At 48.7% G+C, this 23,389-nt stretch overlaps 2 protein-coding genes and 1 pseudogene across 2 annotated transcripts in view; 1 reads left to right on the top strand and 2 right to left on the bottom strand.

Moving 5' to 3' along the window:
* TTC24 (tetratricopeptide repeat domain 24) lies at nucleotides 1-4,625 on the bottom strand. Its single transcript, XM_070397097.1, is given in 7 exon segments — nucleotides 1-69; nucleotides 714-812; nucleotides 2,256-2,354; nucleotides 2,687-2,799; nucleotides 2,968-3,096; nucleotides 3,535-3,738; nucleotides 3,920-4,625. Coding segments are annotated over 7 exon segments (1,419 nt in total).
* A 6,021-nt stretch (nucleotides 4,626-10,646) lies between these two features.
* IQGAP3 (IQ motif containing GTPase activating protein 3) overlaps nucleotides 10,647-23,389 on the top strand; it is a 41,269-nt gene continuing 28,526 nt past the window's right edge. Inside the window, exons 1-10 of the mRNA XM_070397670.1 lie at nucleotides 10,647-10,683; nucleotides 14,432-14,519; nucleotides 18,955-19,111; nucleotides 19,743-19,820; nucleotides 20,421-20,497; nucleotides 21,190-21,257; nucleotides 21,348-21,461; nucleotides 21,663-21,841; nucleotides 22,319-22,397; nucleotides 22,898-23,061. Of these exons, the coding sequence (XP_070253771.1) occupies nucleotides 10,647-10,683; nucleotides 14,432-14,519; nucleotides 18,955-19,111; nucleotides 19,743-19,820; nucleotides 20,421-20,497; nucleotides 21,190-21,257; nucleotides 21,348-21,461; nucleotides 21,663-21,841; nucleotides 22,319-22,397; nucleotides 22,898-23,061 (1,041 nt within the window). The remainder of the gene's footprint in view (nucleotides 10,684-14,431; nucleotides 14,520-18,954; nucleotides 19,112-19,742; nucleotides 19,821-20,420; nucleotides 20,498-21,189; nucleotides 21,258-21,347; nucleotides 21,462-21,662; nucleotides 21,842-22,318; nucleotides 22,398-22,897; nucleotides 23,062-23,389) is intronic.
* On the bottom strand, nucleotides 16,431-18,058 carry LOC138996094 (putative protein FAM10A4; annotated as a pseudogene).

The following is a 23,389-nucleotide window of genomic DNA, read 5'->3' as shown; positions in this document are numbered from 1 at the left end:
TCAGGAAGCCTCTTCCTCTTTCTCCTCGTGGCCCTCCTCCAACTCTTCGTCTTTCCACCACCCAAAGGTCTATACTAGTTCGAGTTCTGGTCAAGGGCATGTGCCTGGGTTGCAGGTTCAATCTCCGCCTAGTCAGTCGGGGTGTGGTGGGAGGCAACCAATTAATGTGTCTCTCTCATATTGATCTTCCTCTTTCTCTCTCTCCCTCCCTCCCTCTCTTCTGCTCTCTAAAAATCAATGGAAAAACTGTCCTTGGGTGAGGATTAACAAATGAAAAAAGAAAAGGAGAGAGAGAAGACATAAAACCTTACATGGAGCACTGCCCCTATACTATACTATACTCTAGAGCAGCGGTTCTCAAACTGTGGGTCGCGACCCCTTTGGCGGTCGAACGACCCTTTCACAGGGGTCGCCTAAGACCATCCTGCATATTAGATATTTACATTACGATTCATAACAGCAACATTACAGTTATGAAGTAGCAACGAAAATAATTTTATGGTTGGGTCACAACATGAGGAACTGTATTTAAAGGGCCAGAAGGTTGAGAACCACTGCTCTATAGGGTCAGGTAACAGGGGCCAAGGGGCACCCAATCAGGTGCCCTCCTTCCTGGGGTGCCTATGAGGCCCCCAACCCCCACAGCACTGCTGCAACACCTCCCAACACCCTCCAGAAGCCACATCCACCCCAGAAGCTCCGCCCCACCCCGCTCACCTGTGCTTTGCTTCTGCGGGGCTTCTTCCCAGTCTGGCTGGAGACCCTGCCAGGCCGGCCCCACCTGGAGGCTGAGACTTCCCTGGAGCTGAGATCTGGGAACGAAGGGGAGTAAAGGGAATCATTTCAGAAAAATGGCTGTGGATGTGCACATGAGCACATGTTCCCTCCAGAGACCTGGCCCCAGAGACAGAGAAGCGCCAGAGCAAACTGGGCTACGCCACAGGCCTGAGAATACAGTTTCAGGGTGAGGCCTTGTCTTCGGTCAAGGTCCCCACTAGGAACTATCATGTTAGAGCTCAGGCTCATGGACTGTCAGATGTGGCCAGGGCCTGACCACCACCCCGTCCTGCTTGAGGCCTCCAAAAGCGAAGTCACAGAAAGCTGGTGGCCCATTTTGGGTGGAACCCCAGGTCCTTTGACTCCCAATTCAGTCCTCTTTCTGTACCAGGCTGATTTAATTCATTTTATTCCTCACCTGAGGATGTGCTTAGAGAAAGGAAGGGAGAAAGAGAGAGAAACATCAATGTGAGAAACAATAATTGATTGCCTTCCGTATGTGCCCCAGCCCGCAACCCAGAAATGGAACTGGCAACCTTTCGGTGCACAGGACGATGCTCAAGCAAACTGAGCCATTCTGGCTGGGCAGGCTAATTCAATATTGCTTGAAAATTACAAATAGGGTATCCCAGTCTTTAAAATGAGAGAAGACATGCCCTGGCTGGTGTTGCTCAGTGGTTGGAGCATTGGCCCACGTAATGAAGGATTGCAGGTTTGAGTTCTGGTCAAGGGCATGTGCCTGGGTTGCAGGTTCAATCTCCGCCTGGTCGGTTGGGGTGTATGGGAGGGAACCAATTAATGTGTCTCTCATATTGATCTTCCTCTTTCTCTCCCCACCTTCCCCTTCTCTTCTGCTCTCTAAAACTCAATGGAAAAACTGTCCTTGGGTGAGGATTAACAAAAGAAAAAGAGAGAGAGAGAAGACATAAAACCTATTAAATAAATATAATAAATACTAAAGTGTAATTTCAATTTCTGGGATGGGAGGTTTCCTGAGGGCATCTCAGAGGGTGGGGGAGCAGGCAGTTGAAGAGGCTGAGAGGTGGAGAGCCAGAGGAGGAGCCTGGTGGAGGTCCTGGAGAAACGGCCCCAGAGAACCAGCGATGGGAGAGAGGGACTTCCTTGGAGCACTGCCCCCATCCTGTGGCCCTTTTGAGAACTGCAGCCGAAAACTTAAAACACCACCTCCTCCTTGGTGTGGCTCAGGGTCCCTAACTGCACTGAGCTCCTTACCACTCAGCTAAGGCCCTGGCACAGCCCTAGTGTTGGACACAGGCCACAATCCCCCGCCCACCTCCCACCCCCAGGCGGCCTCGGGAAAGTGATACCTGTACCTGATGCTGGCCCGGGGGGCACACGAACACAGAAGAGCAGTCAGGCACGGCATCCCTGAGAACATCAGCTCTGCTTACCTTACCTCTTCCTCCTCCAGGCAACCTCTCCCCACCCCCAGCTCCTTGTCTCGGGTGTCAGCTCACCGGGGTATGAGTTGGGTCCAGCCCACCCTGAGCCAAGTGGGTCCTCATGGCGTCTGCCAGCTTGGCCACCAGCCGTTCTCGCACAGAATCTGGCTCCTTCTGGGGAGAGGGAGGATAATGCAGTGATGGGGAGGGCCTGGGCTTTGTGGTTCTCTGGGATTTGGGGAAGAAAGAAATAGGAAAGGGAGAAAGGAAGGAGGTTTTGTCTTCCTTCTCTTTTGCCCCACCCCCATGCCCTTGCCAGGGTCCTGCCCAGAACTGTGGACAGAGACAAAGTCTTCCTCACAGTAGTGTCCCAGGACTTAGCACCCATGTGCCCAGTGCATGTTCGATGAGTGAATGAATGATGCAGAGAAGACAAGACATGAGGCAGGACTGTTAGCCGGAGAAGGCCAACAGGAAGAGTGAGATTCTGGGATGGGAGGTCTCACCTGACACTGGGCCAGCGCCTCCTTATAGTACTTCAGGGCCTGGTCATGCTGCCCCAGTCTGGCTGCAGCAGCCCCCAGGCCCTCGCAGGCCTGCCACTGCCCCTTCACGTCCCCTGGGGAAGAGAGCCTGAGAGGTCCTTTTATGGCTCCTACCTCCCCAACCCTCCCCCGCCAGAGGCACTCCCCACCCCCAACTCCCAATCTGCCTCCCCACCAGCCCCAAGGACTCTCAGCCTTTGCTCCACCACCCCCAAGCCACCCACGAACCCCCTCACCCTCACCAGCGTCCTGGGCAGCCTGCAGAGCATGGAGGTAGTTGTCTCTGGCGGCCTTGTGGTCCCCCAGCTGGCTCAGTGCAAATGCCAGGCTGCCAAAGCTCCGGCCTTGCTCCCACCGCTGCCCCACAGAACCTGATGACAGAGCCCACACAATTCTAAGGGGGACCTTGGCCGCTGGGGTATTAGGACCCCACCCCCCAACAACCAGAACAGGGTTTGCAGGAATGCCAGTGCTCAGCCCCAACACACCTTCAGATGTGCCTCAAGGCCCAGACTTTCAGTACCACATTCAGCTGCTCCTCCGTCCCGAGTTTTGGCCTGAACGCCTCTCCCCGGGGACTCTGAGCCATGCAATGATCTTGTGAGGCATGCAAGGCAGGTACTGATAGCTCTTCCTTCTGCCCATTGCTGCCTTCCCTTTCCTAGGCCTCAGCCTTTGGGCCCACAACCCTCTGTCCTATCTGCTATCCCATCTCCTGCATCTTCAGCCCCCTGCTTCTGGGCTTCCTGACCCCATAACAAGTCCTAAAGATCCATTCACTCTTCAGCCTTTGGGCCCCTGGTACTCACCATGCAGGTCAGCAGCTTTCTGGTGAAACCCCCGGGCTTCCTGGTAGTTGCCAAGGGCATTGTGGGCCATCCCAAGGTTTCTCAGCACCGTGGCCTCCTCTCCTGGCCCCCGGCACAAGGGCAAGGCCTGCAGGAAGGCCTCTACTGCTAGTGGGAACAGCTGGAGCTGGGAGTAGCCCAGGCCCAGGTCATTATAGAGCTGCCCTAGAAGGCAAGGCCGGGGTCACTGGTAGCCAGGTCAGATGGCTATACTGCTGTAGTCCCTGTCCCGCGCTCAAAGGGTCCCACCATCCCCTTCCTCAGCCACAGACATGCCCCTGCTTCCACCCCACCTCTCAGAGTGTCTCCAGGTCAGAGCCCACACTCCTCTGACCAAAGGCCTCACCAAGCAGTCGCCGCTCAGTGCTCATCTCCGCCAGCCGCCAGCTCTCCTCCAGCACCTGCACCACTTCACCCACGCCGTGCTGCCCGCTCTTCAGCATACACCCCGCCGCAGCCCCCAACGCCAGGGCTGCCGCCCGGGGCTGCCCTGCTTGGGCATAGGCCTGGCTTGCTTCCTGCAAGCACTGGGCTGCTAGCTCAGGCTGTCCCAGAGCCTGGTAGCAGGCTCCCATTTTTGCCTGGGCCTGCCCCTGGTCACCCAGTGGCTGGTAGTGGCCCAGGGCCCTGTGGTACCAGGCCAACGCTTGAGGCAGGTTGCCCAGGGCTTGGTAGGCCAAAGCCACATTGAAACACTGGTCACCATGACACCTGCCCTGTGCCTTCTCTTCAGGCTGGGCCCTTAGGAGCAGCTCAAGGCCTCTGGCTGGGTCCCCAGTCTCCACGTAGGCAGCCCCCAGGTTGAAGGCACAGGCCCGGAGAATAGGAGTGTCCCTCTCCCGTGAGGCCTTGGAGGCCAGGAGGAAGGCCCTCTGGAAGCTGGTCAAGGCCTCCTGGTTCTGGCGAGCCAGTAGGGCCCTGTGGCCAGCCCTGGTGAGGGCTTGGATGCTGGCCTCATGCTGCTGACACTTGCTTTTCTTCTTTTTCTCCTTGGAGCTGGAGGGCTCAGTCTCAGGCTCTTGTGGGGTACCCTCAGGGTTGGGGGAAGACATCGTACTGACAATGGAAAGCACAGGGTTCAACATGTCAGCCTTCGCTTCCTCCAAAGCAGGATCCCTCCAGGGCAGCGATTTTCAACCTTTTTCATTTCATGGCACATGTAAACTAAACATATGATTACTAAAATTCTGCAGCACGCCCTAGCCGGTTTGGCTCAGTGGATAGAGCGTTGGCCTGCAGACTGGAGTTTCCCGGGTTCGATTCCAGTCAAGGGCATATGCCTGGGTTGTTGACTTGATCCCCATTAGGGGACGTGCAGGAGGCAGCCAATCAATGATTCCCTCTCATCATTGATGTTTCTCTTTTTCCCTCTCCCTTCCTCTCTGAAATTAATTAAAAATATATTTAAAATAATAAAAACATGACATTTAAAAAAAATTTTTAAATTCTGCAGCACACCAAAAAACATATTTTTGTCAATCTGACAAAAAATAAGTATAATTTCGATTCATTCACACCGGATGGCTATGGTTGAATTGGCTGCTGTCACGTTGTATTAGACAATCTAAGGGAAAAGAGATCAGTGTTCTAAAAATCCTTGTGGCACACCCGTGTGACACAGCACACAAAATCACTGCTCCAGGGCAATCCAGCTGGACCCCCGCCCTGGTGTGAACCTCAGAGTTTTAAGAATTCCTCTCTGCTATCTCACCTTGTTTCATCTCTCCCTTGGGCACGGTATCAACTCTCTCTAATGCCCTAACAAATTCTTAGTCCTCCTTCCAGACTCAGTTCAAGTAATAGCTTCTTTTAGAAAGTTCCCTTCCCTCCACCAACTGGGTCCTTCTACTAATACACTCCCACAGTACCTTATGCCTTGTGTGGCATTTATCACACTGGCTTAGCGTTGTTGACTTTCTTGTCTGTCTCTCTTATTAGATTTGGAGCAACTTGAAGGGCCTGGCACATAGTAGATTCTCAGTAAATATTTATCACATGAAATAAAAAGGTTATGGAGCCCTAACCAGTTTGGCTCAATGGATAGAGCGTTGGCCTGCAGACTGAAAGGTCCCAGGTTCGATCCCCGTCAAGGACATGTACCTTGGTTGTGGGCACATCCCCACTAGGGGGTGTGCAGGAGACAACTGATTGATATTTCTCATCGATGTTTCTAACTCTCTATCCCTCTCCCTTCCCTTCCTCTCTGTAAAAAATCAATAAAATATTTTTTTTAAAAAGGTTATGGAGATGAATGGTCTGATGGTTGCACAATATGAGTATACTTAATGCCACTTATAATGGTTTAAAACTATACATTTTATGTTATACATATTTTACTATAATAAGAATGTTTAGCGAATGAATGGATGAATGGACGAATGAACTGAATACACACAGGACCTCTCCTCCATCATCTCTTTCATCCTGTGCCTCCACATACACCCATCCACTCACAATCTAGGTGTTCCTGCTGTCTAATCTCAAGTCAGTTCAATGAATATTCAGTGGCCCCCTGCTCTGTGCCAGGAGCCATAAGAGGCACTGGGGTCACAAAGCAGAAGAGGCTATTGAATTGGCAAGGGGCCAACTTCCAGGAATGAGGATTCTGTCTCTCTATTCTACCTCTTTTAAAAGAAATTTCTCCTGCTCCTAAGAACACCTAGGAAATCTGCCTCTTCAAGGCCTTCATCCCTAAGGCATTCCTGGCTACGCTCACCAGGTTTTGGGGTTCCAGCCATAGGACGCCTTACCTCTTTCGATCTTCTCCGAAGCTGGCTTTCTGGAATGGTCCCTCTGGCTTGGGTTACATCCCCTCCTAGCTCCTTGCTCAGAGCTTCCTCGAGTTACCCGACAACCAGGTACCGCCCTCCACTCCTAGGGAATTCTTTGATTGACAGTTGAGGTGCCCTATCTTAGTGCTGAACCCTGCTGGTGTTTGGGCACAGAAACTTGAATTTCATTGCCCTTCCTGCCCACCTGCAGAGACACCCTCAAGTCTCTCACTTGAAGCAATGAATCAAAGCATCATGGGCTTGTTACTAGTTACAACTTCAAAGACCATCTATCCATACCCTCATTTCAGAGAAGGGGACCAGGCTCCGAGAGCAGGTGTGACTTGCCCGAGGTCACAAAGCAGTCATGCAGCTGGGATTAGACCTCAGGTTTTCTAACTTTGGGCTAATTAGCCAAGGGTTGTAACCCTTTCTTTCTTTCTCTCTCTCTCTCTCTCTCTCTCTCTCTCTCTCTCTCTCTCTCTTTCTCTCTCTCTCTCTCACACACACACACACACACACACACACACACTACTTCTGAGTGGTAGTTTCACAGTTGGAACAGGGTGAAAGGTTGACAGTTAGCAAAGGCCTGGAGATCAGAAGAGCCTTCCTGTCCCCAGACTCCTTTCCCCCGCTCCACTGATCTGAAACCTCCAAGTTCTGCTTAATTCGAGGACAGCAGGCCCCAGGACAATGGGAACCGACTACCCTAATTCACCAAGGGTGCCTGCATCAGAAAGCAAATGGCCGCATTTTTCTTGGGGAAAGGCCTCTTTTAAATAGTTAGGACTTTGCCAGAAACAAAGTTATAAGGACATTGTTGGGCTCACCTGTATTTGTCTGTCAGCCTTTGCTGAGTGCCTGCTGTGCCATGCCAGAGGCAGGCTCTCCCAGCTGCCTGCAGCTTCTGCCCCAGGGCTGGGCCTTCAGAACTGTCACAGCCTGGCCAGAACCAAATGTGCAACTCAGTCTGTGGTTGCCTCCACAGGCTTCCCTTAAGGAGAGAGGATGATCTGGGAAGGGGACAGAGACCAAAACTGCTCTCACCAAGGTTCTCAAGACCTCTGAGTGATTAGTGATTATTTTCTGGAATCATTTTCTTGTTTGATTTCCTGCTGTTTCTGACATATCTTTGCAGCTCTCTCCTTACTTGGCTTCTGTGTCCCTGACTCTCTTTCTCCTGCTCTGCCAACTTCTCTGTCTCCTTTTCTGGGCTCTCTGTCCACCTCTTAAATGCCAGTGTTCCCCAACACTCTGCTTTTTGCTCTTTTCTCCCTTTATCTACTCTTCCACAAACACTTTATTCACCCCTCTGATTTTAACATCACTGATAAGCTAATAATTTTTAATTGTATACCTCTCAATTTAGTTTGTCCAAACAAAATTCCTAGTTCCTCAAATCTACCCATTCTATGCTCCTGGTCTCTAAGCTGGAAACCTGGTAGAAACCCATGAGTCCCCCCTCTCCTCTAGCTCTCAATCCTATTGGTTCTACTTCTGAAACCTCTCTCCAGTGTACCCTCTTCTCTGCAGTCTCATAGCCATAGCCTTGGAAGTGGTATAGTATATAGTGATTAAGAACTCAAGCGTGGAGGCTGTGGCTGGGTAGCTCGTTGATTAGAGCATCATCCCAATATGCCAAGGTTGTGAGTTTGATCCCCAGTCAGGGCACATACAAGAATCAACCAATGAATGCATAAATAAGTGGAACAACAAATCACTGTTTCTCTTTCTCTTTAAAAAATCAATCAAGCCGAAACCGGTTTGGCTCAGTGGATAGAGCGTCGGCCTGCGGACTGAAAGGTCCCAGGTTCGACTCCGGTCAAGGGCATGTACCTGGGTTGCGGGCACATCCCCAGTGGGAGATGTGCAGGAGGCAGCTGATCGATGTTTCTCTCTCATCGATGTTTCTAACTCTCTATCTCTCTCCCTTCCTCTCTGTAAAAAATCAATAAAATATATTTTAAAAAAATCAATCAATAAAAAATAATAACCATCAATCAATAAAAATAAATGAATTTGAAAAAGAACAAGAACTCAAGCTTAGTGTTGGACTGAGTTTGAATTTTGGCTCTACCAGTTTTTAACTGTGTGACAGTTCTAAGCCTTGGTTTCCTCATCAATACTGTGAAGATCTTATAAGATGGTACTTATAAGATGGTGCTAAATATAGTACCAACTTATAATAAGCACTCAATACACATTAATGTGATGGTCTATAACTCTGGTATTTGAGACTACATCTCTACATAGTTCCTGTTTCAAGCTCCCACTGGGGTGGTGGAAACGATGTCAGTTTGGTTTGCCTCCTCCTCTCTCCCAAGGTAGAGTCCAAGTTAGGGGAAGTATGGGTGCTAATACTTAAGAGAGGAGGCCCATCTGGTCTTTGGCCACCTATTTGCTCTCCACGGATATCTCCTTTCTTCTCATCTATCTGGCCTTTCAGGCTCAGGGACCTCATCACAACCAGAAGAGGGAGCAAGTCTTCTAGGTACTTCCTTTCTGGCTGGGTTGGGTAATTTCTGCACAACAGTCTGAAGGCATAGCTGCCCAGCTGGTTATGCAACTGTTCCTTCTCAGGGTCCTGTGCTCCTCCAGTCCTTCCCAGGAAGCAGGGAGTGGATCTCTATCACCAGGAGTCACCAACATCTAGATTCTCCCTACTCCCCCCTGGTGCTGGTGGTGGAGGGCAAGGGGGAATCCCTTCTGGTCTCAGAGAATACTCACTCTCTTCAAACCCCGCATCTCCCAAACGGTTTTGTCTCAGCCCTGAGTCTCCTCTGTTTCTCTGAAGGTTTGGATAGTTTCTGTTTTTTCCCCCTTCACATTTCTCCCCTGAGACTATGAACCTAGGCTGCCTAGCTGCTTGAACGTGGCATGGGGAGAAGGGCAAAAGGAGAAATACTAGATGGCAATATACCAAAAAAACCCACATTTTTTCAGTATAGTTGTAGTTATAATTGTTTTTATTTGTTCAGACCCTTATTGTGTACATTTATATGTATTTGTTTCCCCCCACGTCCCGCGTGGTTCAGGGTTCAGGATCTGGAAGAGGAGCCACACACAAATGAAAGAGACAAGACAAGAAATAATAATTTGGAAATATTGGGGGGCCAGGTGGGCAAGTCCAACTCAAGGGGAAGGACTTCCACTGGTGCTCAGGCCTCACCAACCTTTTATTGGTTTGGGATACACCCATAGCCCTTAGGTAGGCAATTTCCAGTAACAGGCAGACTTGCCCTTTAGCAAGGATTTACATAATAATAAATGGGGAATTTGCTTCAGCTACCATTGTCTGGACTAACAGTGGGTGCACAGCCCTGACCTTTGCCAGGGCTCCAAGGGTCACCAGCCTTCCGGGTTCCTTGTCCACACCTCTCTGCTAGTGAAGACAATAGGTGGCTTCCCACACCTTATTTTTCTCTCACCTGTGCTGTTGCAATAAACTCCCAATTGGTCTCTGCCCCTAGCCTCACTCCCCTTCAAGCCTCTGCTGCAAAATCTTTATAAAATGTAAATCTGGCTCTGAGCTATGTCTAAAGTGGGTTTTTTGGCACATGACTGCTCCCCAGACCATGGTGCCCCAGGGCCTGCAGGATCTGGTTCTGTGCCTTTCCTGGCTTACTTCCTGCATCTCCCTGGCTGAGCTTTGTTCTCCTATAAAACTGAACCGATTTTAACTTCCTGAACTCACCTCCTTGCTTTTGCACATGCTGTTTCCATCGACTGAAATTCATCAGTCTGTTGAATCCTTGTTAACTTTTCAACCCAAATCAGCTGTCACCTCAAGGAAGTCTTCCTATCCTTCACTGCTCTTCATTACAGCAATCAACTCTTATCCTTTGTGTATCACTGGCCTCTAATTTATTTGACTATATGTTTATCACTCATTCTAGAATAGCAAGCTTCTTTAGGGCATTTACCGTGCTTATTTATCTGTGCATCCACACCACCCAAGCAGGTCATCCAAGTTAGTGGGACCAAAGAATACTATAGGACGCGGAGCGAGGTTAATGGAAATACTGGGATGAAATGATAAAGGCGAAGACAAGGGCAGAAGCTACCTGAAATTAAGACGGTTTAGTAACTAAGGAGCCCTGGAGGAGTAGCAACCCAGGTACCGCTGGGAGGGAAGCACAAGGGTACTCTTGTCCTCTCCACCTGGTGGCGCGCTTCTGCAACCTAGAACTACAAGTCCCAGTGTTCCCTGCGCGCATACCGGAAGTGTTCGGTGGGACCGTGGTGACGGTGAGGTACAGTGGCAGACGGCGGGAGATTCAAACCTGGAGAAGGAAAAACATGGAAGGGAGAGGAGCGGGCCCTGGCCGGGCGGTCTGTGAGTGTCAGAAGTGGCCGAGGAGGGCCCCGCGGTGCTGTGCCCTGTGGGGGACTCCATGGCCCTGGGAGAGGTTGGGGCGGGGCTGGGCGCGGGGTCTATCAGTCCAAGGCCTGGGGGACTGTGTTCAGTGGGGTGGGAGCACCGAGTCCAGACTCCTGCGGGCAGGAATGAAGCTCTGAGCAGCAAAACTTCCCCGACTTCTGTGCTTACAAAGGGTTTTCTCCCTTATTCCCTAATTCTAGGGCTCCTACATTTTGAGTGAATGTAGGTAGGTGGTCTGGATGGCTCCTTACAGATCGGCAGTTACTGATTGCTGCCCTGCTCGTTAAGCGCTGCTAGGGGACTGGAAGCTGGGGAGGGGGGGTGGCGATGGTAGGGGGGCGTGAGGGAGGCTAGTTTTGGGATATGCCTTTGGGATATTGATTTTAAGCTAGTTATTATGAAACACAAGACTCAGAAAGAACCTGTGACCCTCTCTCCTTACCCACTTAAAGAATTCAGAAAAGCTTGCTTAATATACTATAAACTAAATGTGATAGACAGGGAGAAATCCAGTAAAGCCTATTTGTTGAACTCCCCTCTGTGCACCCTTGTTTCTGGGTGGCCCAGCGAGAATTTTTTTACCACATGTTTGCTCTTTTTCATCTACGGGTGACTTATCTATCTAATTTCCGTTTGCAATCCCAGACCCCTGCCTCCATCTCCTTTGTTGAGAATGGCATATAAGCCTCAACTGCCCCATGCCTCCTTGGGTCTCATATTTTTATGGCATGTACATCCATAATAAATTTCTCCTGTTAATCTGTCTCATGTTAATTTGATTATTAGCCCAGTCGGAGGGACTTAGAAAGTGGGAGGAAAGTTGTTGTGTTTTTTCCCCCCATAGGGGCTCCTTGATTTTTTGATGCCTTTTCCAGATGCCTACTAAACTTTAGGGTGTCAGAATTATCTGGGGAGCTTGTTTAAAATGCAAATTCATGAGCCCTATCCCAGAGCTTTAGCTCCAGTAGGTCTGGACAGTTAGTCCATGAACCACACTTTCAAAAACACTGTTTTAGAAAGAGAGACTGGGATGAGAAGGATGGGGCAGCAGAAAGGTTTCCAGCAGACCTTCTGAATAAAAGGCAACATTTCCTTCTTCCTCTCCATTGGGATTCAAAAAACAAAGCCCATGTCCACCAATCTGTTGAAGGAAAGCTAGCTCCAGACTTCAGTAGGGCAGGAAGACTGATGTATTTTTTTTTAGACTCTGTGTGTGCATGTACAAAGCCCTGCCCATGTCTCATAGCCCTGTCCTCGATTCATAACTCTGAGATGATATCATTCACTTACTGGTTTATTTTCCATGCTTAGCAACCAACACTTATTCCTTATACACCCCATTGGAGGAACTGATGGATTTTCTGCGGTTGGCCAGTGCTTTCAAATTTGAACGTGTGTGTGTGTGTGTGTGTGTGTGTGTGTGTGTTTTAACTTGCTTAACTGCCAATTCAAATAAGCCCTGCCCCTCTCCCAAATCATTGCAGGATACACAATATAAAGAAGAAATATGATAAAGAGTGGGAATGACATTAGATGCTGAATCAAAGACAGATTGAGCCCAGCAGGTGTGGCTCGGTGGTTGAGCTTTGACCTGTGAAGCAGGAAGTCACTGTTTGACAGTTTGATTCCTGGTCAGGGCAAGTGCCCGGTGGTTTCTGTCTTGGTTCCAGTGGAAGGCGTGCAGGAGGCAGCCAATCGATGATTCTCATTGTTGATGTTTCTGTTTCCCTCTCCCTTTGTCTCTGAAATCAGTAAAATATATATACTAGAGGCCCAGTGCATGAAATTTGTGCACTTGGGGGGTGTCCCTCAGCCCAGATTACAAGAGGGCACAGGCCAGGCTCTGAGGGACCCCACTGGTGCACGATCTGGGCCAGGGAGGGACATAGGAGGTTGGCCAGCTGGGGAGGAACCACAGGAGGGCTCCAGAGCGTGTCTGTCCCATCTTACTCAGTCCCAATAGGCCGGACCCCAGCAGTAAGCTAACCTACTGGTCGGAGCATCTGCCCCCTGATGGTCAGTGCATGTCATAGCGACTGGTGACTATCTGCTCCCCGGTGGTCAGTACACATCATAGCGAGCGGTTGAGCGGCCTTAGGATATCATTAGCATATTACACTTTGATTGGTTGAATGGCTGACCAGATGACCAGACACAGCATATTAGGCTTTTATTATATAGGATATATTGAAAAGACATTATATCTAATTTTGTATTGTCTTCTCTAAGGAGACCAGAGGGATGGGGGAGAAAAGGAAGGAGAAGGATAAAGGGAGGCTGTGGCTAAGGCAGACTATGAATGCTAACTCATTTAAGGGAGCCCCTATTCTTGAGTTTGGGGGTCTTAGTATTGTCTGCATTTTATTTAGCCTGGAGATTATTTCCTCCTCAGGTGACCTGTACCAAAAAGGAGAATAAAGATAACTTTGTGATCTTTTAAAATTCTTTGTCCTTCCACTTAATCCCAAGTGAATGGCCTTTTTCATGGGGTTCTCTCTATTGAAATGCCTTTCCCCCTTTTCACCTGTTCATTCTTTAAGATTCTACTCATAGCCCCTAGCCAGTGTGGCTCAGTGGATAGAGTGTCGGTCTGCGGACTGAAGGGTCCCAGGTTTGATTCTGGCCAAGGGCACATGCCCGGGTTGCAGGCTCGATCCCCAGAGGGGGGCGTGCAGGAGGCAGCCGATCAATGATTCCCTCTCATCATTGATGTTTCTATCTCTCTCTACCTCTTCCTTCCTCTCTGAAATCAATCAATAAATATATATATATATATATATTTTTAAATATATTTTATTGATTTTTTACAGAGAGGAAGGGAGAGAGATAGAGAGCCAGAAACATCGATGAGAGAGAGACATCGATCAGCTGCCTCCTGCACATCTCCCACTGGGGATGCGCCCGCAACCCAGGCACATGCCCCTGACCGGAATTGAACCCAGGACCCCCCAGTCCGCAGGCCGATGCTCCATCCACTGAGCCAAACCGGTCTCGGCTATATATATATATATTTTAAAAAGATTCTACTCATAGGTAGAATCCTTTGCTTCCCCTGCTGCTTGTATAAACTATGCATGGGCTATAATCACACTTAACACATTAGGTTGGAGTTTTTTTACTTACATATTGTTCTATTCTAATAATTACATCTGTATTCTTGAGAGTAGTGGTCCACTAGCCTAGTGACTGACCTATAGGAGGCATTGAATGAATGAATGGCCGTTGAATGATGAGCCCTAGTTGGTTCTGTTAACCTAGCCTCAGGAAGAGTACTTAAGGAGGATGACACAAGTCAGTTATTGGAGAACTGAGAATTAATTAGGGATAAAATAAGAAGCTAATTTGCCAGCCAAGGAGGGATCTGGATATCCCAGCTGAGAGGCCCTGTGAGAAGGTCCATGTAGACTTGGGAAGGAGGAGGTTAGGAAGATTGACGAGGAATGGGAAGGAATTCCTCCGTTACAGGACAGATCCCCCTGATACAGGGTACAAAGGCCACCCTTCTACAGGGTGCTGACTAGAATAGCTTTACTGGATGGGAGCAGAAGATTGGAGTCGGGTTGTCCTGGGAAATGGGAAACATATTTGGGAGATGATTCTGGTCTCCGAGCAGAGTTGCTTAAGAAAGTCTACCAAGGAGCAGCTTCACTGCCATGGCTCCCTGTGCAACGCTTCCTTCATTGGCCTTCCCTTCACTCCTCAGATGAACGCCTCACAGCCGAGGAGATGGATGAGCAGAGGCGGCAGAACGTTGCCTATCAGTACCTGTGCCGGCTGGAGGAAGCCAAGCGGTGAGCAGAGGGACTGTCTCTTTCTGGTCTCCCTTTCCTACCCTGCCCACCCCAGGTACCTGCCCCCAAAGCAAATGCAAAAAGACAAGAGTCCATTCTGTGGGAAAGGGAGAGTTGAAACAGCAACTTTTTAAAATAAAAGACTTTATTTTCTTATAGTAGTTTGAGGTTCACAGTAAAACTGAGAGGAAGATACAGAGATTTCCCATATACCTCCTGCCCCCACACATGCCTAGCTTACCCCATTATCTACATCCCCCACAAGAGTGGTACATTTGTTACAATTGATGCACCTATACTGACACATCATTATCACCCATAAGACCCGTTAGGACTTACTGTTGGTGTTGTGTATTCTATGGGTTTGGACAAATGTATAATGGCATGTATCCTCCATTATGGCATCATACAGAATTCTCTCACTGCCTTAAAAGTCCTCTGTGTTCCACCTATTTCCCTCTCCCTCCTCTTTAACCCCTAGTAACCACTGATGATTTTATTGTCTCCATAGTTTTGCCTTTTCCAGAATGTCATATTCTTGTAATCATAGGGTATGAAGCCTTTTCAGTTGGCTTCTTTTATTTAGTAATATGCATTTAAGGTTCCTCCATGTATTTTCATGACTTGATAGCTCATTTCTTATTATCGATGAATAATATTCCATTGTCTGGGTGTACCAGTTTATTAATCCATTCCCCTACTGAAGGACATCTTGGTTGCTTACAAGTTTGGACAATTATGATTAAAACTGTTATAAACATCTGTGTGCAGGTTTTTATGTGGACATAAGTGTCCACTACTTTGGTATATATCAAGGAGCATGATTGCTGAATCATATGGAAAGAGTATGCTTAGTTTAAGAAACCACTAAACTGTCTTCCAAAGTGGCTGTACCATTTTGCATTCCCACCAGCAATGAATGAGCGTTCCTGTTGCTCGACATTCTTGCCAGCATTTAGTGTTGTCAGTGTTCCAGATTTTGGCCAATTAATAGTTGTATATTGGTATCTCATAATTTGTTTTAAAAAAGAAAAATGTAGGGATTAACATACTCTTTTAATTTGTTTTTAAATATTTTTAAGGTTTAAAAGCGTTTGAAGTTTGTAATTCCTAGTAGGAAAACATTACCCGAATGAATATCCTGATGGCTAACCACTATAATGTGGTTACAGCTGCATTTGGGGCAGAGGGATAGGGATTTTCTTCAAAGCACACAGCTTTCTTCATGAGAAGGTCAGAGGTACACATGTTTGTATTATTGCGACATCCATTGGGTAATCTAAGTTGCTTTTCCTTCGGCAAGGGCTTTATTTTTAACACTTCTTTTTTAAAAATATATTTTTATTGATTTCAGAGAGGAAGGGGGGAGAGAAAGAGAGAGAGGGGAGGGAGAGAGAGAGAGAGAGAGAGAGAGAGAGAAACATCAATGATGAGAGAGAATCATCGATCGGCTTCCTCCTGCATATCCCTCATTGGGGATCGAGCCTGCAACCCAGGTATGTACCCTTGACCGGAATCAAACCTGGGACCCTTTAGTCCACAGGCTGATGCTCTATCCCAGGGGTCCTTAAACTATGGCCCGGGGGCCACATGCAAATACCAATATTGTATTTGTTTCCGTTTTGTTTTTTTACTTCAAAATAAGATATGTGCAGTGTGCATAGGAATTTGTTCATAGTTTTTTTTTAAAACTATAGTCCGGCCCTCCAACGGTCTGAGGGACAGTGAACTGGCCCCCTGTTTAAAAAGTTTGAGGATCCCTGCTCTATCCATTGAGCCAAACCAGCTAGGGCGGGCTTTATTTTTTAGATGGGAATTACACTTGACCTCCAAATTTGGCTGACAGTTTACTGATGAGATTCATAACTTTTGGGTTGCTCTCATACTCTGACATATTTGTCAGGCTCTGGGCTACATCCTGGAAGTCCAGTAGAACTTCGAATCCTGTATGACTGTAAGAACCTCTGGATCACTAAGAATTTCACTGATGTCAGGCATTCCTGCCAGTACAGGCATGCCCCCTCCCATTCCATTCCCCCAGGAAAGCCACCTGGAAAAGAGCTATACTGACCTCCTAATTGTGATCTGCCTTCTTTCCTCTGGGCTCTCTCATGCTCTTCTCGAGCCTCTTAACCCTTTCCATTCTTCCTTTGATCTCTTGCCCTTCAGTTTCTTCGATGTTCTGCAATTTTCTGTGCCCTTGGTAGAACTTCTTTCAGCATTGCACTAGCATCTTTGTCGTAATCCAGTTTACACACAAGGGCAAGATCATGGGCTGCTGCTTCCCATGGCCCAGAAGTCTGTGTGGTTTCCCTTGCTACTTGTAAGGCAGAGCTGAATCAGGATTTATTTTAATAGCTGTGTCAGTCTCAGATGGCAGCATTTGGCTTCTGTAACTTGATAAAGACACCGGCTGCCTTGGCATTTAGAATGGCCAAGTGAGGATTCAGCTTGATGGCATCTGTGAACAAGTCATTCGCTTTCTGTAGTTCACCATCATTTAGGGCAGTGGTTCTCAACCTTCCTAATGCCGCGACCCTTTAATACAGTTCCTCATGTTGTGGTGACCCCCCAACCATAAAATTATTTTCGTTGCTACTTCATAACTGTAATTTTGCTACTGTTATGAATCGTCATGTAAATATCTGATATGCAGGATGTACTTTCATTGTTACAAATTGAACATAATTAAAGCATAGTGATTAATCACAAAAACAATATGTAATTATATATGTGTTTTCCGATGGTCTTAGGCGACCCCTGTGAAAGGGTCGTTCGACCCCCAAAGGGGTCGCGACCCACAGGTTGAGAACCGCTGATTTAGAGCATCAGTGGCAGCCACTTTTTTTTTTTTTTTTTTTAAATATATATTTTATTGATTTTTTACAGAGAAGAAGGGAGAGGGATAGAGAGTCAGAAACATTGATGAGAGAGAAACATCAATCAGCTGCCTCCTGCACGCCCCCCACTGGGGACATGCCCGCAACCAGGGTACATGCCCTTGACCGGAATCGAACCCGGGACCCTTGAGTCCGCAGGCCGACGCTCTATCCACTGAGCCAAACCGGCTCGGCAGCAGCCACTTTTTTTTTGCCTCATCCATCATCTCCTGAGTTATCTCTACATTTTCATCTCCAGTTTCTTGAGGGCCATCAGTGTCTGGTTCAGTCACATCTTCATTGTCAATTTCAGGTCACTTTCGTCACTTGATGGTTCCTCTGTCTTTATGTTTTCCTCCGCCTTCTTACTACCTGTTTTTTCTTCCTTGATATTTTCTTCTGAGTTAGTTTTATGAGTAGCAGGTGGTATTTCATCTCTCATGCTCTTCACCCACTCCCTTAGGAAGCATATTTCCTCGTTGTGTAGAATGCTCAGATCCTGTTACACATTTTCATGAAGGCCTGAAATGGGGTGCAGTGCAGTGGGGGTGGCCCATGCTTGGAAAGTTTCCGGAGGCAGCTATTGTGGCTGAGGCTATGGCCCAGTTCCAGGGTGGCTAGATAGAAGGGGTTGACTGCCTCGAAGCAGAACCTTATCATTGTTTTAATTTGCATTTCCCTGATGACATGTGATGTGGAGCATCTTTTCATTTGCTTATTTGCCATCTGTATATCTTTGGTGAGGTGTCTGTTAAGGCGGCACATTTTTTTAAAAATATATATTTTATTGATTTTTTACAGAGAGGAAGGGAGAAGGATAGAGAGCTAGAAACATCAATGAGAGAGAAACATCGATGAGCTGCCTCCTGCATACCCCCTACTGGGGATGTGCCCATAACCAAGGTAGATGCCTTTGACCGGAATTGAACCTGGGACCTTTCCGTTCGCAAGCTGACGCTCTATCCACTGAGCCAAACTGGTTAGAGCATAGGTGGCACATTTTTTAATCAGGTTGTTTGTTTTCTTACTGGGTTTATATATCTTGGATAACAATCCTTTATCAGAGGCATGTTTTGCAGATATTTTCTCCCAGTCAATGGCTTGTCTTCTCATTCTCTTGACATTGTCTATTGTAGAGCAGGTTTATTTTGGTTTTTTATTTTTTAAATATATTTTTATTGATTTTAGAGAGAAGAAGGGAGAGGGAAAGAGAGCCAGAAACACCAATGAGAGAGAAACATTGATCAGTTGCTTCCTGCACACCCCCGACTGGGGATCAAACCCCATAACTTGGGCATGTGCCCTGACTTGGAATTGAACCATGACCTCCTGAGTCATGGGACAACACTCGACCAACTAAACCACACTGGTGTGTGCGGCAGCGTGGGAGAAGGTGGGAACAGCCAGGCAAAGGGGAATTGGGAGTAGAGCAGCCACAGGAGGCAGGGGAGGCAGAGGCTGCTTAGAGGAGAGGCAGGGAAGGTCCTGTGGGTAGAATGAACTGCGTGGGCTGTCAGAGCGGGTGAGAAGGTGCTCTCGTGCTCTTGTGCCCACAGCTGGATGGAGGCCTGCCTGAAGGAGGAGCTTCCTCCCCCCGTGGAGCTGGAGGAGAACCTCCGGAATGGAGTGCTGCTGGCCAAGCTGGGCCACCGTTTTGCACCCTCCGTGGTTCCCTTGAAGAAGATCTATGATATGGAGCAACTGCGGTACCAGGTGAGGAATAGAGGTCTCCACCTTCTACCTTGTTCCTCTCAAATGCTCCTTCTTAAAGCTGTGAGCGTAGAGTGACCATATAACTTACTGTCCAAACCTGGATACTTTTGAGGATGAAAAGAGTACTACTGATCATTGCACTGGGACAACAGGTATCAGTTGACGTCTCCCAGTCAGGCAGCGTACATTATCCCTAGTAAGGGACACTTGATAGGTGGGCTTCAAGATACCCCCTACTATGAGAATTTCCAAGAAGACTTTTCTACCTGCAGTTTGTGTACATTCAGAGGCTTGTGGGCTTTGCCACCTGGAGGTACTTCCCGGGCACACTGCTCCTTCCCCGTGCCCTGGCTAGCCCAGCCTGCCTTCTTCCCATCCCAGTTCTGCACCCCCTTTCCTAGGAAGCCTTACAAGGTGGTTAACCCCATCCCTGTGCCATCCTTCTCAAATATCCCTCAGGTCACCCATTCCTGGTGATTTCTGTTGCTCTGTGTTACTCTGTGTGGGAAGATGGGGCAGGGACCTCTGGCTCCTCCAGCCACTTGAATCTCCAAGCTGTGGTCTGAGCTCTGCTCATAGGGAACTCTGACAGCTGTGGAAATGGATTCTCTTCTCCTTTTTTCCCTTTCAGGCAACTGGCTTGCATTTTCGTCACACAGACAACATCAACTTTTGGCTCTCTGCAATAGCCCACATCGGTCTGCCTTCGGTAACACTGGGCCTCAAGATTGGGGTTCATCCTTACTATTCACCAGCGCCCCCCCAACCCTCACCATGCATATACACTTTATCTCCCTGGGGCCCTTTAGCCTTCATCTCCATGTGTTTTCTTTTTAAAATGTATTTTTATTGATTTCAGAGAGGAAGGGAGAAGGAGAGAGAGAGAAACATCAATGATGACAGAATCATTGATGGGCTGCCTCCTGCGCACGCCCTTCTGGGGATCGAGCCCACCACCTGGGCATGCGCCCTGACCAGGAATCCAACCGTGACCTCCTGGTTCATAGGTTGATGCTCAACCACAGAGCCATGTCGGCCAGTCTCCATGTGTTTTCTAAACTAACGTAATCTAAGACTTTAAGTTCCTTGGGGCTGTGTGTCTGTGACTGGGTCTTGGCTTAGAATGTGTCCCTATTGCCCTTTACACTGGGCTCGCTGTTAATGGTTGGGGAGACTGACCTAGAAGCCCCAGGCAACAAAGGAGCAGACACCCAGGTCGGAGAGGAAGACCCATTCCTCAGCCCCCTCTCTCCAGATCTGGTGATGCTCAAAGGTCCCCAGTGGCAGTAACTGCTAGTTTCCCCTCCAGACCTTCTTCCCAGAGACCACGGACATCTACGACAAGAAGAACATGCCCCGAGTGGTCTACTGCATCCATGCGCTCAGGTGAGAGACCTCAGACGTCTGTCAACCAACAACTGACAGCAACAGATGCGGTAGCAGGAAGAATGGAAGGTAGACCATAGGGAGCACATCTCAGGAGAGTAAGGTTTTAGGTTTGTGTGTGTGTTTGTGTTTAGATTTATGTGCATGTTGGTGGGACACTTATGCATGACCTGTGTGGGTGAAGGAAAAGAGCATCCAGGGAAAGGCCTTCAGCTGGTGACTGGGGTACACAAGACCCATCAAGAGCAACTTGGTGTGAATGGTGAAGGCTGTTTGGTTCTGTACACAGCCAGCCATCAGCAACCCGTTGGCTAAATCTTAGAACGTGATGGGCCAGTGCTTGTGTCCCGCCTGTCATCGCTTCCTGAGTTTATTTCCCATGTCCTTTCAAGCCTCTGGGCCTTAACTCAGTGGGTCTCTTCATTATGCTCTTCCCACGCTCCATCTCCATCCAGTGACTCGCTATTGCGGTGTGCCCTGATCTGTGAAGCCTTCCCAACCCCCAAATCTCCACAGCATCTTGTTAATCTTTTATAGCACTTGCCTTGGGCTGACTTGCAACAACCTCTTCCTGTGGATTGGGGGTGATTTGAGGGCAAACGTTGAGTGGTCTTCATCTCCAGGTCCCCTGCAAGCCCATAGTCATGGGCTTGTCAAAATGAATAGGCTCCAATGCTTTCATTCTTCCCCAGTCTCTTCCTCTTCCGGCTGGGATTGGCCCCTCAGATCCATGATCTATATGGGAAAGTGAAATTCACAGGTAAGCCCAGTTCCTGCCCCAACCACCACGGTTCCGGGCCGGCTCCTGGGGGTTCCGGGCCTGATGAAGGACTCTGTGGTATCATTGCAGCTGAGGAACTCAGCAACATGGCCTCTGAACTTGCCAAATACGGCCTTCAGCTGCCTGCCTTCAGCAAAATCGGGGGCATCCTGGCCAATGAGCTCTCAGTGGATGAGGCTGCAGGTAGGGACTGGGCCCTGCTCTGCTAAGGACAGGCTCAGTGAGAAGGGGAGAACTCTGAGCCTCACAGCTCTCGGGTGGATTCCGGATCCCTCATCCTGGTTTGCCTGGCCCTTGTGGATGGAAAAGGGATGATGTCAGAGTAGCTTGCAGCTGGGCTGGGTGTGTTCTGGCCTCCTGACCTTGTTTCCATGCCCCTACCAGTCCATGCAGCTGTTCTTGCTATCAATGAGGCAGTGGAGCGAGGGGTGGTCGAGGACACCCTGGCTGCCTTGCAGAATCCCTGTGCTCTGCTGGGGAATCTTCGAGAGCCTTTGGCAGTCATCTACCAGGAGCTGCTGGCCCAGGCCAAGATGGAGAAGGCTGCCAATGCCAGGATCTGCGTAAGGAGGAACCTTGGAACGCAGGGGCTAAAAAGCTGGGTGGCTTAGAAAGCCCGAGTGAAACCAGGACTCCTGTGTGTGCTGTTTCTAGGTTCCAAAGTTGCTTAGAGAAACTAACTTGTCAGTTATTTTAGAGAAATAGGAAAGGAACTTGGGAGAATAATGAGAATTCAGAAGATAAGATAGGAGAAGAGGTTCAGGAGGTGAGAGAGGAGATAGATCTTCAGTGAGGGCTGAGAGACTCTGTGGAATGTAGAACTGAATGAGATTGGGCTGGGGGTTCCAAAGGTTGGTTTGACTTAACTGTGTCAGTGCCAGAGGGTTGGACCCCACAATTTCCCCAGATTCCTCCCTACCAGGTTGACTTTTGGCCTTGGGAAGGCCCCCAGAAGGAGAACTAGGTATAGACAGGGAGGAAGGAGGAGGAGAAAATGGAATTGGCCTTCCCAGGTTCCCCTTTCAATGTAGTATTTGCAGGATGATGGAGAAAGCCAGGACATCTATGACTGCTACCTAACTCAGGCGGAAATCCAGGGCAACATCAACCATGTCAATGGTAAGAGAGATAGGCCAGGAGGGCTGTAGGGGAGCGCTCTCGGGGTGAGCTCCTGCACTGGGAGGTTTGGGGATGGTTCTCAGGCCAGAAGGCCCTATGGCCTCACTGGGACCAACTCTTATCTCAGGGAAAGATCAAAGTCAAGGCAGTGTGTGCTCTACTTCACCGCTATCAGTATCTGTCAAGGGGGCTTCTGTTGGAATGAAGATTCATAGAGAGGACCATGGAGTCCTTCAAGGAGGGGATGTGGAGCATGGGTGGGGAGGAGAAGATCAGGGCAGGAGGGGTGGGCCCAAGGTCTGGGGTGGGGACATGGAAAAGGGAAAAGCTGTGCAGATCAAGCTGCAGAATTTGCGCTGGATTAGTTGGGCCCCAGGAACTCAGGGAGCAGGAGTGGGGGTAACTGGGCCAGCAGGAAGAGGGCAGACTTCTAGGGCTGGGCTGGGGATGGTGGCAGAGGGCTTTCCCACACTGTCCATTATGGAGTCTTGTCTTTTCAGTCCATGGGGCCCTAGAAGTTGTTGATGATGCCCTGGAACGGCAGAGCCCTGAGGCCTTACTTGAGGCCCTTCAAGACCCTGTGCTGGCCCTGCGAGGAGTGAGGAGAGATTTTGCAGACTGGTACCTGGACCAGCTGAGCTCAGACAGAGAGCAGAAAGCACAGGTCAGGCTCCGTCTATCACCTGCTACTTCCTCTGTCTGACTGTAGGATGGGGAGGGCCTCATACTTAGGTGTCACCTCTGTCAATTCTTTGTATCCAGTAAGTGCTGACTACATGTTTAAACAGTTAAGCCACCCCAAAGCTTAATGGACTAGACCAGTGGTTCTCAACCTTCTGGCCCTTTAAATACAGTTCCTCATGTTGTGACCCAACCATAAAATTATTTTCGTTGCTACTTCATAACTGTAATGTTGCTACTGTTATGAATCATAATGTAAATATCTAATATGCAGATGATCTTGGGCGACCCCTGTGAACAGGTCGTTCGAC

Source organism: Myotis yumanensis, unplaced genomic scaffold (genome assembly GCF_028538775.1).
Source record: "Myotis yumanensis isolate MYYU_CA2020_CCGP unplaced genomic scaffold, mMyoYum1.0.hap1 SCAF_17, whole genome shotgun sequence".
Classification (NCBI taxonomy): Eukaryota; Metazoa; Chordata; class Mammalia; order Chiroptera; family Vespertilionidae; genus Myotis; species Myotis yumanensis.
The sequence above is the reverse complement of the archived record's forward strand: the minus strand, read 5'-3'. Positions and strand labels throughout refer to the sequence as shown.